Source organism: Mixophyes fleayi, chromosome 3, assembly GCF_038048845.1.
Source record: "Mixophyes fleayi isolate aMixFle1 chromosome 3, aMixFle1.hap1, whole genome shotgun sequence".
Taxonomy (NCBI): Eukaryota; Metazoa; Chordata; class Amphibia; order Anura; family Limnodynastidae; genus Mixophyes; species Mixophyes fleayi.
In genome coordinates this window covers 105440834-105461823 of record NC_134404.1, presented here as the reverse complement: position 1 = coordinate 105461823, position 20990 = coordinate 105440834, and the positions used below count along the sequence as shown (strand labels likewise).

General features: G+C 38.9%; 1 protein-coding gene across 1 annotated transcript in view; it reads left to right on the top strand.

The window, feature by feature from the left end:
* Positions 1-399: 399 nt before the first annotated feature.
* The window catches only part of LOC142143168 (histone-lysine N-methyltransferase MECOM-like), a 217895-nt gene continuing 197304 nt past the window's right edge, over positions 400-20990 (top strand). Inside the window, exon 1 of the mRNA XM_075200879.1 lies at positions 400-560. Within this exon, the coding sequence (XP_075056980.1) occupies positions 524-560 (37 nt within the window). The 5' untranslated portion in view covers positions 400-523. The remainder of the gene's footprint in view (positions 561-20990) is intronic.

The window sequence follows — 20990 nt, the reverse complement described above, 5'->3', positions numbered from 1 at the left end:
TCTATGTATGCAAAGTGCAATCAATTAGCTAAATAAACGTAAATATCTCGTTTTCATGTCTGTGTTTTAATATGACAGGAAAGGAAAGAGTGCTGTACGGCACGGAAGGCGTTAAATGAGAAAGAAGGTATGGAATTGTATGATGAGGTGCAATGGCATGACTGAGAGATTTGCTGGATGCAGGACACATTGTGTAATGGGATCCTGGGATGCTGAGTGTATAGTTATGGAAGCTATGAAAAGGCAACTGTGGTAGTCGGGGTCTCTGGAAAGCATTCAGGGAGAGGTCCATGTGACAAGATCTGAAATCAAAATGATAAATCGCAGCAAACTTTTTTGGCAGAGGGTTGAGGTGAAAAGCGCATGCGCGAAGGTGTCTAAACTGACAATGCTGGGGAGATAGCGAGTCCGGAATGAGAAGGGGATTGAGAGAGTGAAAGAGAGAGAGAGAGGGAAAAAAAGAAAAAAAAAGGAAAAGATCCAAGAAAAATCTTCAGCAAACCATCTTCGCAGAGCTGTCACCATGAGATCCAAAGGCCGGGCAAGGAAACTGGCCACAAGTAGGTGCAATGTGCCTTTCTATGGCTTTTCACCCTCTGCCATCTTGCATAGAGGTCTGATCTTTAGGATTGTGGTCTTGCACATCCAGACACAACAGCAACCTGCATTTCCCTGGATTGCTGGCCAGAGACAGGGCTCCATGCATGGGAGACTAACACACCATAGCTGTGCAAGCACTGAGCAGTGGGAGGATGCTCTGGTCTGGGGGCTCTGGCGCACAGGAGAGCTGCTGCAACACGTCCAAGTTGGTGGGGTTGATTGCAGTTCGGGTTTGTGCAGGGATGAGGCAGGCAGGACTTTGAGAAAGTTGATGTTGCTCTGGGAGTGTAGTAGGCTAAGTGAATATAATTATACCGCCACTAGTGGGCGCTGTGTGACAGGCAGCAAACTCATTGCAACAGTTTAAACAGGACAGGCTTAACTTCTCATTAACCCTTCCCATATCAGTGTCAGGCCATGCATGCAGTTACATGAGGACATCAGCCGAGGACTAGTGGATTTTAGAGATGTGATCGTGAGAGCATCCTTTAATAACTTTGCTTTATCACATTCTTATGCAGGCTTTACATGTTATTTTATTAGTAATTATGTATTGGATTATTTGTATACATCACACTCATATCTATTGACATTTGTGACTACAGTTTTGTTTTAACCATCACTATCAAACTGTCCTAATTATAACTGTTTCATATTTTTCTTATTCCTTTTAAAAAATGAACGAAACTCCGTTTTTATTTTACGCCTGTTGCGTGAATTATCTAGTAAATGTATAATATTTACGTCTGTAAACATTAAGCATCAGGTGCTTTCATGTAAAGTACAGCGCAGAACTGCACCCGTAAAATACACGGGTATATAATATGTCATGTTTATTTTTTTTTTATATTATAACGAACTTATGATACATATTGCAGTTGTTATATGTGTTTTACACTTAACTAGTAATAATGGGAAACAAACACAATATGTTATCTCTCACCTCTAGGAAATAATTATTTCCCCCCTTTTGAAAAGTACATACACACGATAATAAAACAGAAACAATCATTTCACGATGTTTATTTTTATTAGATGTAAAATCGAACTTAACTTATTGGACTTTTTTAAGCGCTATAAAACGCAGTGAAGTTTAGATGGGACGGTGCTATTAATTGTTATGCATGAAAATGACTGTAGCAAGTAGCAATAATTAAAAAGTAAAAAAAAACAAGATAATATGATTTTCTCCTTAAAGTAGATCAGCTCCGGCAACTGTGCATTATTTTTTCGCTACTATATATATATATATATATATATATATATATATATATATATATATATATATATATATATGATATAGATAATATATATATATATATATATATATATATATATAGATAGATAGATATATATCACAAATATACTATGTGTGTATGAATGAAAATGTATCTATATTTCCACGTTTCTTGTCGGTCGTGTTAGTGTGTACATTTCCTTAAGTGTATGCGCAACTCTATCAATAAACTAACATCAGTAGAGGAAAGAGATCGGGACTCTTGGGTTCTTTGCTCATGAAATATCTCTTCCCCTTTGGTGGTTTTAACTGTCACATCCAAGGGGTTTGCTGGTGACCCCAGTAATTCAATCAATCAGCCGGCACTGTCCAGACTGTCCCTCTTTTCTTCCTGTGCTCTGCTATATAGAAGGATATTGGCGCATTCATTCTTTCACTGCTTCAATAGCCAGGGACCCCTCCAGAGATCTGGGAAATAAACACTCTAATTGTCACATAGCAATCAGGGACACAATGCATGTTTTGTGGAGCTGACCACACTGACACTAGCCTGTCACCTGAAGAACTCGGACTGGACACTGCCACATGCCACAGCAAAGTGTATGTCCGACTAAATCTTTCTGACATGACGCCCCCCTCCCGCCCCCCGAAATAAAGAAACATTTGCAATTAAGAAATACACTGCAACAGGATAGAATCATGCAAGACACTCTCATTAGATGTCTTACCTTTAACAAAAATAGTGAATATGTTATTTTAGCATGACGACGTGCAACACATATGTGTGACTATAAGCAATCTTTAATATATATGTTTTATTGGACAATTAGTTTTTACAGTGTGGACCTCCTATACAAAGGGCACTGGACATACAGCTCAGATCTTTTAGCTGTGCACTGACACACCTGGATGGTCCTTTAATGTGCACACTGACCTGCTGGTCTTTGGAGGGGAAGGGTTTGCAAGGTAGGAGAACGGCATATTGTATAGGACTGTAAGCATCACTGACAGGACATCCCACAACCACTTTAGATCCCACCCTATCATAATACCAAATATTTAAAACGTTCTCCTTAAATAGTATTTGGTTAAGTCTAATGTGTGTCTTCCATTAATCTTTAGTTAGGGGACTGTCTTTATAACATGGGGCACAGAAGTGTGATTTCCTGCACAAATGTAAGTAAATTGGGCAAAATGCATCCTAGTAAAGTTATAGGATGAGACATTATATCTGTCAGGTCAGAGCTGGTGCTAAATGGAATTGGGAGTTTAAAGTTGCTGTGTACACATCCAGAAATCAACCAACTCCCCTTAAAATGCATCATCTCCACCATTTACCATATGTAAATAAACACTCTATTAACACATATCCTGCTGTTACACTGCTCCTCAAACCTGGGGGTAAATGTATGAACATGCGGGTTCTTCAACACCCGCGTGTTCGGCGATTAAATTTCAAGCGGCGCTGCATTGTAAAGAGAAGTTTCCCTTTACAATGCAGCGCCGCTTGAAATTTAATCGCCGAACACACGGGTGTTGAAGAACCCGCATGTTCATACATTTACCCCCTGGTGTATAAAGCTAGGTCCACACTACACGGTTTTTGTCCAATAATCTGCTCAATCAGCCGACATACGACCGCTTGTTCAAAAGTCAGGTCAAGTGTGTGTAGTGACCAGATGGTCGAAAGTCTGCCCAAATGGACGATTGTCGCCTAATTTGGTTGGTCGTACCGTTTAATATTTTCGTTCCAATCTCGTTTCCGCTGTGTAGTGTGTATAAACTTCCGACTGATCCACAACAGTGAGTACGAAATTACAGTCATTGCTCACGACAACATGGCTGTAAAAAGTCGCTAAAGGGACGTCCGCTCTTCCCTTTATCGTCCTAAACAAGGCTAGTGTGTATGCAGTCCATGGACCGAGTGATCGGACCATCGATCGCATGTAAAATCACTCGACATAGAAAGTTGGTGGAAATTTTTGTAGTGTGTACCCAGCCTAAGACTCTAGATGTTTGTATTTGTAACCAGGAATCTCCTCACTTCCTAGAATTCCTCCCATTGGTCAGCGCAAACAATCATACAAACTATGCTGCCATCTTGGTCTGCAAAACAAGGCCAAACTGAGGCCAGGGATAAGAGCAGTGGTTTAGCAGAGCCCCTTGGCTGTCTTGCTCTCTGTAAATGACCCCACTTGTGTAAATCTTTATTTGTGTTTGTAGCCAGGACGTACTTACAGCACCGTTTAGCAGTGGCAGCAGGATGGAGCCTATTGTATATGGGCAGTTTGCACATGAGCAGGGAGCCAGTGCTGATCGGAAGCACACACTGCTAGCCACTAGCCGCCCAGCAGCCTCATAAAGAATCAGAATGGGATTAGTTTAGCACAGTCCATATGAATGGACTGCGCTTGTTACTTTTACACTTTAGCACTCCTATCTTTTACAGGCATTTGGGTGCAGTGTAGGTATACCCAGACCTGTCCCTAACATGTGACATAATAAAGTCACACTTTCCCAGGTTTCAGCTGTGTATGTAGGCTGCCTGTGTCCAGACTTTAAAAGCCCTGGCAACTTTATGTGCCTGTTTAATAGTCCATTCGGATTTGTGTTTTGAGCAGTGAAATCGTGCCAGATCCTTACTGTTTATTTGCGATCACTTTGCCATTACCTCTTAGTGCCTCTTTATTGCATTTGGCACAACGTGCTAATAACCTACCAAAATATCTCAGGAATACATTATTTCCCCAATGGTACAAAATATTTTTCCTATCAAATCCTTGATATTGTCTATATCAAAAACAATTTGTGACAATTACACCGAATGGAGACATTTATTGAATTGAGCCTTTTCTGTGAGTTATCTGTATCTATCTATCTATCTATCTATCTATCTATCTATCTATCTATCTATCTATTTATCTATATATATTTTCAGTATCTATCTATCTATCTATCTATCTATCTATCTATCTACATCTATCTTCAGTATCTATCTATCTATCTATCTATCTATCTATCTATCTATCTACATCTATCTTCAGTATCTATCTATCTATCTATCTATCTATCTATCTATCTATCTATCTATCTATCTACATCTATCTTCAGTATCTATCTATCTATCTATCTATCTATCTATCTATCTATCTACATCTATCTTCAGTATCTATCTATCTATCTATCTATCTATCTATCTATCTATCTATCTATCTACATCTATCTTCAGTATCTATCTATCTATCTATCTATCTATCTATCTATCTATCTATATCTATCTTCAGTATCTATATCTATCTATCTATCTATCTATCTATCTATCTATCTATCTATCTATATCTATCTTCAGTATCTATCTATCTATCTATCTATCTATCTATCTATCTATATCTATCTTCAGTATCTATCTATCTATATATCTATATCTATCTTCAGTATCTATCTATCTATCTATCTATCTATCTATCTATCTATCTATCTATCTATATCTATCTTCAGTATCTATCTATCTATCTATATCTATCTTCAGTATCTATCTATCTATCTATCTATCTATCTATCTATCTATCTATCTATCTATCTATCTATCTAATCTGTGTATCTATCTATCTATCTATCTATCTATCTATCTATCTATCTATCTATCTATATCTATCTTCAGTATCTATCTATCTATCTATATCTATCTTCAGTATCTATCTATCTATCTATCTATCTAATCTATCTATCTATCTATCTATCTATCTATCTATCTATCTATCTATCTAATCTTTCTATCTATCTATCTATCTATCTATCTATCTATCTATCTATCTATAGCTATCTATCTTCAGTATCTATCTATCTATCTATCTATCTATCTATCTATCTATCTATCTCATATCTATCTATCTATCTATCTATCTATCTATCTATCTATCTATCTATCTATCTATCTAATCTTTCTATCTATCTATCTATCTATCTATCTATCTATCTATCTATCTATCTATCTATATCTATCTATCTTCAGTATCTATCTATCTATCTATCTATCTATCTATCTATCTATCTATCTATCTATCTCATATCTATCTATCTATCTATCTATCTATCTATCTATCTATCTATCTATCTATCTATCTATCAAATATTGTAATACTGTTACTAAAAGTGTAATTGTAGCTTTAATGCACAAAAAAAATAAACAGCTCCTAATTGCATGATACCCCTGGACGTATGAGTGTAGTCACAGTTTCACTTGTGGTTTAAATCAGGTTTTGAACCATATGTTATTTTGCAAACAATGGTTTATAAAAATCGTGGCTGCACCTATAGGTCTCTAGGAAATTGTTCCTCTATAACGCGTGTATTTTCCAAGTCAATACATTATCCAAGTCATAGATGTCACCAACCTTGTAAACAGCATCCATTATAGCTGAATTACTTCTATAGACCTGTGTGCTGCATTGAGTTCCAGTTTACAGGCGGTGGTCATATATGGCATATAGAGACTATGCAACACAGTTGCAAGGGAACCGTACCCAAAGTGAAAAATTAAAACATAACTTCCCAAAACTACACTGGAGATTTATTGTTACATTCCTCCAAATGATTCATTTTTCTTAAAGAATCTGTATTTTTAACTCTTGCATTCCCATTGTACACAGATTAGAGGAAGCATTCATTTCAATCAGTTCCTGGCACATATTGATGGCAAAAGACCTAGTGCTGGGGTCTATTATTAGTTCTGCTGGTTGAACTGGCAACCATTCCTTGTGGGCAATACCTATTGATCTTAGTAATATTTGTAATGGATCCACTCCAGTGCCCCAGTAATCCTTTATGTTACGTTTGTACTTAAAACCCATTTGTTTTGGGGAATTTCCATCACATTTGGTATTTCTTGAGTACACTATTTTGCAATAAGTCTTTATTTTGGGTACTAATCTCCTGTGATTTAAAAGGTGGGTTCTTCAAGCAAGATTTACCCATGTTTAACGCCAGCTGAGCTCGGTAAGGCCGCTTGGCATGAAACGGGTTTGTAATTGGATCAATGCTGTAGTTAAGGTTGCGGAGACAAAAATGACAGCTTTATATGATGGGTATATTTTAATATAAAACAAAGACATTTTACTTTTATAACATGTAATAAAATGTTTCAACAGAAGGAAGGGTCTGTTTACAAAATCTATTTCCAAAGTCAGACATGCTACTTGGACCCTTGCATTTACAGCTAAACACACTTAGAACCCTTTGTAGTTCTCTCCTACAGGATCCCATTACTTGATTATGGCTCAGATACTGCTTTGCCTGTAATTAATGACTTTTACCTATTTAGTAAAGAGGGAGGAGAAATTCTAAATTCCTAGTTCATTGGGTGTCTCTAGAGAGGGAGAGAGAAAGTTGAGTTTGGCTTATGTCCAGTTCTGCACAATGTCAACATTGAATATTTGAATTCCCAGACTCTATTTAACAACTTTCTAAATAAATAAACTCATTGTGTGTCTGTGTTTGAAAATTATTTTACCTCTTTAAAAAACTACAGCATATCATTACAGGTCTCGAAGGCTGTCTTGCTTTATAAATAAATACAAACAGAGCAGGCAGCTGATCTCTGCACAGTATAAGGCTTCTAATGTACCACATGGCTCTTCTGGATGGCTCTCTGTGACATGATATCTAATCATAACTAAAAACAAAGCTTGGTTCAGAAAGTCAGTTAAGAATTAATCATTTCTTGGGGGCCCATGTGCTCACTCTCAGTTTAGCAGTGTCCTGCATAGGCTCAATCATCTGAGACTGACCTGGCATAGGAACTTAAGTGAGGCTACACTTGTTTTTCCTTAAAAGGCCATTACTTAATATATTCACTCAGTAATGAACAGACACCCACTAATGTTTCATGATACAATGTATAGTACCATAGCTGCCATGTTAGTAAATTCAGACTGGGACAAACGACTCTTTCCTGCTATAGTAACCTGCTGTTTATTACATGTCTGCACTTGGGGGGAAATTTATCACGCTGCAGGTTTGAAAAAGAGGAGATGTTGCCTATAGCAACCAATCAGATTCTAGTTATCATTTCTTTGATACATTATAAAAAATGAGAGCTAGAATCTGATTGGTTGCTATAGGCAACATCTACAATTTATCAAACTTGCAGCTTGATACATTTACCCCTTGGTGTTTTATTATTTCAAGTGAAATTTATATTTTCCAGATTAGTGATTTACTAAGTCAATATTTCAAAATTTCCACCAGCTTGTCATACCTTAATTTGTTTCTCTGCTGTTCAGTGGGGTGTTCAAAAAAATAATTAAATAAAAACATTTGTTCACACCTGGTTAGAAAAGATGAAGGTCATCTCGAATCCAACATGCTTGTGGAAAATTACACCTTACACAAAAATTACCCCCAAAGTGTTATCATGCATGTACACAAAGAGGGGTACTTACTAAATTTGCTTACGAGCGAAAATCTTCAGTACAAAAATAACAGCCAATCAGCAACTAGCTTTTATCTGTCTAGTGCAAGTTGGAAAATGATAGTTAATATCTGATTGGTTGCTTTGGTTTATTGCAGATTTGCACCTTTTAATAATGTTAGAAAAGGACCCTCAGTGTCTGTTCATTAAGAATATACAGACAGATCAGGCAAAGTGCAATAGATTGTATACGTGTTTGGCAAAGAACTTCATAAACATTAATACCATACTTACCAACTTTAATGATCTCCCCTCCGGTGATTCCGAGATCAAGTGACAAGTGCGGAGGGCCAGGAGTGGTGCCGCAAATCACATCGCTCTGGCAGCAAAAAGCTGCAATTGTGCAATTACACTGTGGGGGGTGGGGCAAAATGTTGTGATTCATGCCAAATCGTGTCATTGAGGCCCCCGTCCTGCCCACTTCGCCAGGTAATGAGTGAGATCCGGGAGCAAGGATGCTCTTACAGGAGTCCAGGAGATCTACCTCAGTCTCCCAGACATTCTGGGAGAGTAGCCAAGTATGAGTAATAGTGCATACTACATAAGGCTACTATGTCTGTTTCAGGTATGTTGTAGAGTTATATAGATGGGAAAATATACTTTATGAAATCACCCGGTACTCTTCCTCTATGTCTTCATTTACAGTTTCCAGGACTGAACATTAATGCAGAATGTTTATAACAATTATAACTTTTAGTACTATTTGTTTTTCCATTACATCTGTAGCATGCTTTATTTACAAGCTTCTTGAGAGGTATCGCCTCCCGAAAAACATTGTGACAAAAACACGTACCTGATGCACTGCAGTACTAAAAGTTTAGGGGGTAAATGTATCAAGCTGAGAGTTTTCCGGCGGGTTTGAAAAGTAGCAACCAATCACATTCTAGTTGTCATTTTGTAGAATGTACTAAATAAATATTAGCTAGAATCTGATTGGTTTTTCAAACCCGCCTGAAAACTCTCAGCTTGATACATTTACCCCTAGGTTTCTTGCAATCTTAATACAATGAAAAAGTCACTAGCAAGCTACATCATGGGTACAGTATGTAGTTATTCTAATCAGATAATTGCACCCAAAAATCAAAATTCAGTTCTGAGCTGAATATCTTAAGTAAAACTGTGATCCGGTGGAGCCCCTACATCCTATGCTCCCCTGCTGATGCTCAGTTCACTCCTGCTTACTCCCGGTGGCAGTGTGTTGTCGGTGCACTATAAGAACTTTATTGAGACCAGGGGGTAAATGTATGAACATGCAGGTTCTTCAACACCCGCGTGTTCAGCGTGTTTGGCGATTAAATTTCAAGCGGCACTGCATTGTAAAGGGAAACTTCCCTTTACAATGCAGCGCCGCTTGAAATTTAATCGCCGAACACGCTGAACATGCGGGTATTGAAGAACCCGCATGTTCATACATTTACCCCCAGGTTTTACTTATGATATTTGTGGGTGGAACAGAGCACCCAGATGCTAGTGTTGAAACTGAAAGCCTTAGTAGCATACACTAACATTGTGTATAGCACAACTGATACTTGGAAAGATGTCCTATAGGTATAAAAACAGCACTATTAGTTTTTATAAATGCCCCCATCTGCCACCTGACTTGTTCCCTGCCAGGTCTCATCTGGTATAGGACAGGTCCCTTAATAGCACTAGCATTTAAGTAACAGTTTCTGCTTACCTTTCATAATACCCCCAGTGTAATGGAATTCTGAATTCAAAATAGAGGCAATTGAATGGACTCAAATTAAAGTTAATATGAAATGCTTGCTTCCACAGCATTTATAGGTACGGTAATGCTATTGTTTATTTGTTTACTATAACAATTTATTGTTATTGCATTAGGTAAATGTGTTAAACATCAGTCTACCTATACCCACAAATAAATGCTATATTTATTTTAAATTTAATATAGAGAGCATGACATATATTGTAAGTTTTTAAATTAAAGTACCTCTTCCTCGTTGGTTAATACAATATTATCAAGGTGGGTGTTGATTCAGCTGTATATGATACTAGTGTGAAATATGTGTTTAAATATTTTTACAATGTTTGTGGATGTTATGATCAACTATCTGGACAAACCAGAAAATTTTACGTGAAAACTCTTAATGCCCTGATAAGAACTTGTTAATTTCATCACTGATTGCTGAACACTGCAAAGTTTCACACTTTAATTTACTTCAATAAGAGCTCTTTTGTCTACTGGATGTAACAGCATTGAGCTAGCAAGAAACTTGCAAATCAGCAGGCCAGGCAGTTTTCCATATCTGAGCACTGACAATATGTATATAGTAATTTAAATCCATTTTATATGGCAGAAGGTCACAGCATTGAACCTTTTGGTCCTTCAGAGAAAATCTTGTTTAGCTTGAGAGTCTGCTTGACTGAAAGCTGTCTAATTCCAGGTGGACACTGGCTGCTGTGGAGTCTCACAAACCTTCTTGTTTAAGCCTATGAGCGGGTCAGACACAAACGCCTAGTTTGTGGCGTATCTTGAAGAGTTATCAGAAGTTCTTTTTCTTGGACCCTGTACCAAAAATGATAATATTAAAATAATAATAATAATATTAAACAAAATAATGGGCAGCACAGTGGCTAAGTGGTTAGTACTTCTGCCTCACAGCGCTGGGGTCATGAGTTCAATTCCCCACCATGGCCTTATCTGTGTGGAATTTGTATGTTCTCCCCATGTTTCAGTGGGTTAACTCCGGGTGCTCCGGTTTCCTACCCCACTCCAAAAACATACAGGTAGGTTAATTGGCTGCTTTCAAAATTGACCCTAGTCTCTTTATCTGTCTGTGTGTGTTAGGGAATTTAGACTGTAAGCTCCAATGGGGCAGGGACTGATGTGAATGAATCCTCTGTACAGCGCTTATGAATCAGTGGCGCTATATAAATAAATGGTGATGATGAATGTAAGGCTTTTATTAATACAATTCAAAAGTAATATATTACCCTACACCAATCCTGTAATTTCAACCTTTCCTAGCTGGGATCTGCAATGATGATTTATCCTTTAAAGAGTTGTCCTCTTTGGTACATCCTCCCTCTTTAGAAAGTGAAGCTAATCCCTTCCCTGGAGCTCCCAACTTTACCTCATATTTACATCAGGTCCTGACTGTGTCACAGCAAGTGGGCAAAACCAGGGAGAGGATTCCTGGGGGCCCCAGTACAGCTGCTTCTTGGCCCCCCTTTTCTGCATGCACACCGTCTGCAAAAGCCAGGGCTGTGTGTGCAGCCGAGGGGGGTTGTAACCACGTGAATCAATATACAGCTATTGGTGTGTGCCATTACTCCCCCCACTAACAACCCGGCACCCCATTTGCCCCTGCCCAGTCATTACCTCTGGGCTCCCATTGGAGACATTGGTACCTACCACACCCCGCTCACCACCTCTGGGCACGATGCATTCCTACATTAAAGATCTAGAGGTGGTAAGATTCAAATCGCTGCTATACCAGAAAAAAATGCAGTGAATATAAGAGTTTATTAGATGGGAGCTACAAACATCCAACCACATATATCTCCCATCCATAGCACAGTATACAGTATCCATGACTGCAGCTTAGGAAGCTGTGTTGCTGGCATGCAATGAAACAAATCGCTACATTGGACAACTTACTAGAGGGCTTCTCCCAAAATGCTGAGACCAGGTAGACTTCTATGATAATGCAATTTGTATGTCACGGCTAAAGGAAGGCTCCAGAAACGCCAGCTATATGCATTTATATGTGCACAAATACCTATGTAGTAAAAAGTGTCATACTACAATTGGTAAAACTGAATTTGCCATAACTAAATTGTTGTAGCTTTACAACAGTGTGTGCATGAGTAAAGTTTTAGTTGAGTGGCGATTGCTGAATTCTGTAACACATCTTCCCCGAGACCCCCCATGTTGTCACTAAGTGTCTGAAGCTGACTTTCAAACCTGGAACAGGCTGGAAAGATAAAAGACAGTGATAATATACAGGGACCATACATGCGTTTTGTGTGACATTCCATACTGATGTGTTTATCCTGTCATGAGAAATCTCAGAAAGCTAATTATTTCTGCTGGTTTTATGGGTTATGCCATCAAGGATAAAATAAAGTCAGTTCACGGTCCCAGTGGACAACAAGACCACTATACTTTAGTGTGAGGTAGAACAGGACAAAGTGACAGGGTCAGATGCACAGAGTACTCTGTTTACAATGGGTTTTGGCTTCATTAGATGCCCAAATGCCTTTTTAATGTAGTTTTTGTCCATGCCAAAAGTAATCAGGTTCAGGTTATTTTGGATTGTATACGGGGACAATTCTTTCTCCAGTTAGGCTGTCATGTTGTTATTTAATATGTATATATAAAAACGTGTCTAACATATCAAAGGTAACAAACGCATGAAATAAGTCTTATAATTATATTGACATATATCAGTTAAAAGCAGAAGTATGTCAGACCCTCTAACATTTGTACTAAAGAAAAACTTCAGAGCCATTCGGCATTGACTGATATTGTATTGTATGGTATTTATTCAGAGACTTTCCATTTGATGACAGTGGTGTGATGTGATAGGAGGCTATATTTCTACCCACTACCTGACTCATATTACACCATTTTGCTAGACAAAAGTTTATACCTTTTAAGAGTGGTTATAACTATGGCTTAAGTTTGAAAAATGCCAGTGACATTGTATGTCAATCTCAATTGGTGGTTAATGACCTCTCCCACTTGAGCTCAGGTGGGCAGTGAACACAAGTAAATAGAGTAGAAAGTGAGAACTGAGTTGCAATGCAAACGCTCCTGATCGCAAGTGCAAATGCTAGTGGGTATAGGGCAACTGAAAGCAATAGGCTCCATCCCCATACCTGTTTACGTACATTGCATGTATATTTATGCCATAGAGCAAGGAGTCTTAAAGCAATGGTCTACTTGAAAATACAAATTGAGGCATAATAAACATATTTATAAAGATGTTTTTTTTTTATCATAGATAGTAATCAAGCAATGTTTTAGAGTTTCGGGAAAGACTTTAGCGGTTTGTGATTCAGGAGGGAAGAAATAGTTAAAAAAATATAATTTTGTAACAACATTTCAACAGAAAGCCAGGATAATAGTGAACAGTAACATTTTACTACTTTCATTTTGGGGTGTGGTTTTCATTTTAATTAAGAAGCCACTTATTGCATGTATCTACTATGTGTCTGAAAAAAGAATGTATTTTCTCTATCTACTGTCATATTAGATTTGCCCACTAATCCCCAATGCGAGTCTGTGATATTTAATGCTTACTTGTTTGTGACGGCATAAATGTAGTTGCATAGTTATGGACTACACTATAGCAATCTATCTGTCGTTGACATAACCCTCACACGGTTCCCTCTACTTTAATCGATGAATGCTGCTCCTGAACTCCTTGCTCTCTGCTACAGTAGTGATATGATGTCTAAAAGTGTCTATAGCTTACTCTAGAATGCTGTATGCAACTGCTATCACTTACCAGCATCAAGAAGGGGAAGACAGTGGCACAGGACATGCCTCCATCTCTCCTTTGTTTCACATATATGGCCTGATTCATTAAGGAAAGTAAAACAAATAAAAGGAGTAACTTTGCAACTTGGCAAAACCATGTTGCATTGGAGGGGGAGATAAAAGTCTATAGTGCTTTAAAAGGGATATGTGATCTTTACTAATTGTGTAGTAAATGAAACAGCCTTAACTATGGGGCCACGGGCCCTGGCGGCTCACCTGCGATATCCTAAATCCTGCAAAGGCTATGGACTTGTTATGGTTGTGGAAGCATTAACACGGCCTGTTAAACAGTTAAAGGAAACTTTCTTATGACAGAGCACCTAGAAAGACAGGCAGTGCTGGTAAGAAGGCTACATGTGGTGGTGTATACAGGGCTGCCAAGAAGAATTCAGGGCCCGGGTACAACAAATTCATGGGACCCCCCTCATAGTCAAGTAAGCCCCAAAAATTTGGCGGCGCAAAAAAATTTAGGTGTAAGGTCATACATTCAGGGGCGTGGCTAGCCAAACGGCGGTGCAAAATTTTTGGGAGGTGTGGTCATGCATTTGGGGGCGTGGCAAACGTGCCATTGAGGCGTGGCTAACATCAAAACCACTAGGCTCTCAATTCGCCGGAGCGTCACATATGTTCAAGCACTCCTGACTTTCAGGACATCTACCACCACAGTGTAGTATACAAACAATGCAGTGTGTACACAAACAGTTCAGTCTTGGCCTACACCTTACATTGGGCACAACATTCACCAAAAATTGGTATTGTTCCTACTAGAATCACAACATTTCACACACTGTGCTGCTCTCTCCTACCTGTTCTTCTCACTTTCTCCACCTGTGGCTGCTGGTTTCTTTAGTTGTGGCTTGTCCGGATCCAGAAATGTTAAAGGACCTATTTTGAAAAAAAAATGGCTACATTTAGAAAATTACAGCCAGCCCCAGTGTTAAATCAATAGCACCCACGATTAATAATTAGGCCTTCCTCCAGCCCCAACATTAAAATAATACTATTCACATTTAATAAACAAACCTATTTCCCTTCCTGCAAACAGCCCCAGCAATACCTATTTCCCGCAACCATCACTGCCATTAAATAATTCATAGTCACATTTAATAAATAGACCTCATTCTCCCTAAACTCACCCCAAGATTCAATAGCCCCCAAACCACCCCATCTTAAATTAATAGTCCCCACTATTAAATTGCCTCACCATCACCCTACAAACAAAATAGCGCCCATTAATTAGCCGCCACCTACCTCACACACACTACATTGCAACAAGCCCCCTGTGCCATCACACACACAATACTGTGCCCCTTCATCACAACTACACTGTACCCCCTTATGCTCACACTGCGACCTCCATGCTGCTTTTCCCCCTTCTTTTTTACTTTGTGCCTCTCTCCCACTTTTTTTATTCCTCTGTTCCTCTCTCCCACTTTTTTTTTCCTCCTCTGTTCCTCTCTCCCACTTTTTTTTCCTCCTGTTCCTCTCTGCCACTTTTTTTTCCTCCTGTTCCTCTCTCCCACTTTATTTTCCTCCTGTTCCTCTCCCCCCAATTTTTTCCCTCCTCTGTTCCTCTCTCCCCAATTTTTTTTTTTATTCCCCTGTGGCTCTCTCCTTTTTTTCCTCCTCTGTTCCTCTCTCCCACTTTTTTTTTTATTACTCTGTGGCTCTCTCCTTTTTTTCCTCCTCTGTTCCTCTCACCCACTTTTTTTTCCTCCTCTGTTTCTCTCTCCCCTTTCTTTATAGTACTGTCCCTCTCTGTTTTCCTCCCCTTGCCTCTCTGTTTCTTTACTTACCTTTTGTCAACTTTTTTCTTTTCTTTTCTGCTCTTCTGTCTCCTCTTCTGTCTTCTTTCTTCATGATGACTGCGGCGCTCCTCACTGACTGACAGGCGTGACTTGATGACGTCACGCCCGGCAGTCAGTGTGAATGGAGAAGAGGAGAGGAGGGACACGGCGCCGCGCGATCATGTGAGTATTGTTTTCTTTTTTTTTTTTTTTTTCTTCCAGCTCCCAAGAAACCCAAGACCCCCCCCCCCCCCCCCCCCCCCGCGGGAAAAAAATAAAAAAAGTGAAAAAAAAATATCGCAAAAAAGAAAAAAAAAAAATTAAATTAGCAGCAAGGGCCCGGCCCGGGCCCCCTGGCATGGCCGGGCCCGGGTAAACTGTACCCACCCCCCCCCCCCTCTCGGCGGCCCTGGGTGCATAGACACAGTTAGATGATGGAGGACTGTTTGGCCTGCCAGGGAGGGGTCAGACTATCCTTCTCTGGCTGTTCATTAGCTATAGGTTAGACCTGCTAATGCTATCCTCAGATGGAGTTAGCTAACGCAGACAAGCTCCTCAAAGGGAACCTTTTGGAGCTTGATAAATAGCACAGTTCCCATTGAGTATTATGGGGACTGCTGTATTTTGCGTTAGTTTGCATTAGGTAAGAGGTATCTCTGATATCTCCTGCATTAGGTTGTGGTTAAACAGCTTTATTACTTAATTCTGAATATGCTAGTGTATCAATCTAAATAAAGATTTCTCTACAATGTACTTGTGCTGACCAATAGTGCCTACATAGAGCTACTTAGCAATTGCATTAAGTGCTTCATCACTTATAGGGGTAGATTGAATTGGTCTAAAGAACAACACAGCCTGCACATTATGCCCGTTAAGCAGCTACTTGAATCTACCATATAGACTGCTTCCACCTATACCTTCTGCTAACAGTGATATTATAGCTAGTGTGGCGCTAAAAAGAGGGCATCACATAATAAAATTATTACTTTTGTGCAAAAATAGTACCTGGTGGAAAGCAGTGAGGTGTCAGGAAAAGTGGTTTATACACATGGAGTAAAACAGTAATTTTAGGACCCTCATTTTCCTGGATCCTTCCAACAAAAGATCATCTCTGGGTATATACACAAAGTTCACCTCAGTTTACCCTCTGTGTGATTATGATTGGCATTTCAATAATACTTTCCTAATGTAATTTTATGTATGAATTGATAGCAGCTTTTGGGAAGCAATAAAATAAAATAAAGAACAATGTGAGATAAAAGAAGCAATCCAAAAATAGAACATTATAGTTTATATAACAAGATCTTTGATTTCACTGACTGGTCTTTGCTTTGCATCTTGCAAGCAAACAACTGGTTCTAATATTTAAGGTATCAGTAAGTAGTCGTACCAGATGTACATACTTGGTAATTCAAGTTGGAAGCGGGCTGACATTATTTTGGAGAACTTTGTTTCAACTTCCTTGTACAGGGGAACTCGCTATAATTCTGTTTGTTTGTTAAATATTTTACATCGCACAGAGGTGCATTAAAAAGCTCATGCACTATAATTTTAGGTACTTAATAAATAATGATAAGACAGCACTGAGTATATAAGCTTAATTAAGCAGGACCTTTGATTGGTGCCATTTGCTTATATATTTATTTCACTAGTCCTGCAGTTGAACTTTTCAAGACAGTAAGGGGTATATTTACTAAACTGCGGGTTTGAAAAGTGGAGATGTTGGCTATAGCAACCAATCAGCTTCTAGCTGTCATTTTGTAGAATGTACTAAATAAATGACAGCTGGTATCTGACTGGTTGCTATAGGCAACATCTCCAGTTTTTTAAACCAGGAGTTTAGTAACTATACGCCTAAGATTCATTTACAAACTACAACCCAAATTGCTTCTATATTTGTATAAGTGCACCTAATGGTTATCGTAAGGGGAATGTGCCCAGGGGCAGGGGGGCATCTGCCCTCTGGTCCGGTCCCATAGTGGGCTACTTTGGGCCGGGTGACTGGGCCGCCTGAATTTTTTCCTCTGTAAAATATTCCTAATAGTCAAGTCTCCGCCCCCCCGGGGCTAAAATTTGCCAGCCCTCCCCTGAATGTTCCTACATTTACAGGTTTGTGCATCACATGAAAGACCATCCTACATCCACATTAGGACCATCCCCTTCATTCATTTAAAATGTTCTGTTTCTCTTCTGAAATACTCCCCGGTGTATTGTTATTCATGTGTGAAATATGGCATGAGAGTGAGCAATCATTGGGACTGCCTTTATAGCAGATATATATGTATCACAATTGTGTATTTTAGTGTTTTTTTTTTTTTAAAAAAATGTTTGTCTAGAAATGTGCTTTTCCACGAAGGTGCAGCTGATTAGTGCACAATGTATCCCATTAAAGGTTTAGGATGAGGTTTGGTTTCTGGCTCCTGTAACCAACCATGGAATGATGTGTGTGTCTGTAACATAGGAAACGCCAAATTACCCCATTCCATGCAGCTCACACACTTTAGTGCAAAACTAGAGCATGGGTGCACCCAATCTTCACGTAGCCAGGCACACCTGATCGGCCTTGACTCTTACCTCCCAAAATCCATGTCCTTACCCATACCTGTATTTGTAGAAGAATGACCCCATCGGCTCAGAGCAGCAGTCGCCACTTTCCTCATTTTCCATTTTTTTTCCCATTTGTATATTAATAATACATTATTTATATATTGTACACAATTAAACCATGGGTTTAGTTTGAGCTGACTTATGTCCATGTATTTATTTTACACAAATGAAATTCAATGGGAGGTGAAACCCAGAAAGCTCAGGTTTTGTGGAAGTCTAATGCATTGGTTTACATAAAGAAATGTCTTAGGAGAAAATAAGTATAAAAACGGTAAAAATAGGAGAAAAATTACAAGCACAAAGTGTAACTATACATATCATAATACTATGTCATAGGCAAACCGAGAGGGGGTTTCCTAGTGCCTGGAAACCCCCCTCCAAGCCTGGGGTACTGTATAATTGAGGTGGCTGGACCCTGCCCCCGTTTCACACGACGCTGGTTGAAAAGGGAGAGCTGTGTGCATCTAAAAGTAGTGCAAAAAAAAGCTTTGCCCATGTATATTATGGGGATAGGAAGAGTTGGAGGGCAGCCAAGCACGGTCTAAAATTATAGCCACGCCCCCATTCATGCTTGTCATGCCCACTGGCAGCGTGGTGTGGAAACCCCCCTCTACAAATCCTGCGTTTGCCCCTGTATGTACAATAACAATCTGACGAAGTAATGTAGGTAAGTGAGAAGCTGGAGCTTCAATTGCTTTTTAGTTTCTTAAAAAGGGAGACAAGAAAGGTGCGGATCACTCAGGTGGGGACATAACATGAATACATATCCCATTAATAGGTATACATCTCCATGTCAGCACTTCGGGGTGGTATAGGTAGTTAGCCCCAATGAACCAGGGTTCTGCTTAAATTTTAATCCAAAATGTCCCAATAGAGGCATGTTTGCAAAATATTGGATTAACATTTAATAAAATAGCTCTTGTATGTTTGTGGGGAGATAAATGTTACAGTAAAAAAAGGTGAGCCCATATTCTGGGGAAGCTATTACTGTGCAAATCCAAACCGGTCCCATAGGTTCTGGCAGGCCCGGCGCTCCCATTAGGCAAGGTTAGGCAACCATAGTGCAACCATATTATGCAGCATATAGTGTTTGACAAATAGAGAATATTCTTCATTTATATCAGTATCAACACACACAGGGATCCATCTCAGTCAGCAGCCAATAAGCAAACTAGTATTTGTTTGGAATGTGGGAGGAAACAGGAGCACCCGGAGGAAACCCACGCAAGCTCCACACAGATAAGGCCCCGGTTGGGAATCAATCTCATGACCCCAGAGCCGTGAGGCAGCCAGGCTAGTCACTGTGCACCGTGCTGTCCACTATGCAAGAGTTCTTGAATTTTGCACCAACTCTGGGCTGAGTGTGATTGTCTTGTCCTATCATTTTAAATGGGCACATTCTGTGCCTTCCAGTTGCCCTTCTGCAAAGGGCATTTTTAGGGTCCCTTTGCTTTATATAAAACAAAGCTTTAAAATACACAAAATTGTGAAATGTAACAAAGAAAGTCCCAATGACCCCTTACCTTCATGATTAATTTGTACCGTAAATTATGCTAAACCAAAAAACATTTGAGAAAAACTTAAAAGCTTTATTAAATAAAAGAAAGAATTCTAAAGTGGCAGAAGGCAGGACTTTGTTATGACATTTACGCCTTTGCAGAGTAATTTTCTGTCCCTCCACAGCCTGGGCCCACTTTCTGCTTGTGGAGGCATCTTCTGACAGTGGAGAATAGACTGTGTACCTTCATGTGCACAGACTGGACCATCTAGGTGCATTGGGGCGCAATACAGGCGTTATGCACTGTGTATCTAGTGCGTGTCAGAAAAGAGCTCCTATGTTTTTTTATGGTACAGATACAAGACTTTTATTTAAGAAAAAAGCATTTTTAATTTTAACCTCACTGACACATAAGCTCGGTCAGGTAATTTAGCTCAACATCTCTCCCTGTGTGGATTTAAGACCACTATTTAGTCCGAATCAATCAGTTTTCATCCGATGATGCCAATCTTCATATGTGTTATATATTATTAGCCAACCATTTGGTTTTGGCAGCCAAGTATTTTGCCAAATTTTCTGTGTATGTGTCAGTGGCATTGGGATTTACCCTCAAAGCAGATTTCACTTCCAAGTACATTTGAATATATATCATTTTTTTTTCCTTTGTGACATCCTTCTACTCACCTTTATCTAACCTTTAGTTTCTGCCTGGCACAGGTTCATTCACATCTGTAATTCCTCTGTAAACCCTTGTCAGTATTTTTCTGGTAACTGTATATGCAAAATATTTTAATGATATTATATAAATTTGGAGCAGATTGTTACTGTTTGATTTGTAGAAGAGACTTATGAAACATTACCCGTGTAATGTAAATTTGTTCTTATATGTTCTGTCATGTCACTAATGGAAGTTACTTATAAGTGCCTTTTTCTAATAACTATTTACAACATCAATTGATTTTCGCTGCTCATTGTTGCATTAAGCAGGGAAGATATATATCCATCTATGGTCGAGCTCCATACAAATATTCTGTTTATCTACCTTGCATGAAATATCCAAAGAATACATTCTGAATAATGTTGTTTTATAGTTACTGTGGTATTGTAAATTCAGTGGTATGCTTTGTATTTACAACCTCAAAGTATATTTATGACAGTGCAAAATTGTAATACCTTTTGTACGCCAGTCACTAGAAATCAATATTCATTGGATTTTCTTCTGATTTACTTATATAATCTTTGATCCAATTTTATTCCAAAGCAGTGCTGTTATTTTTTTTATT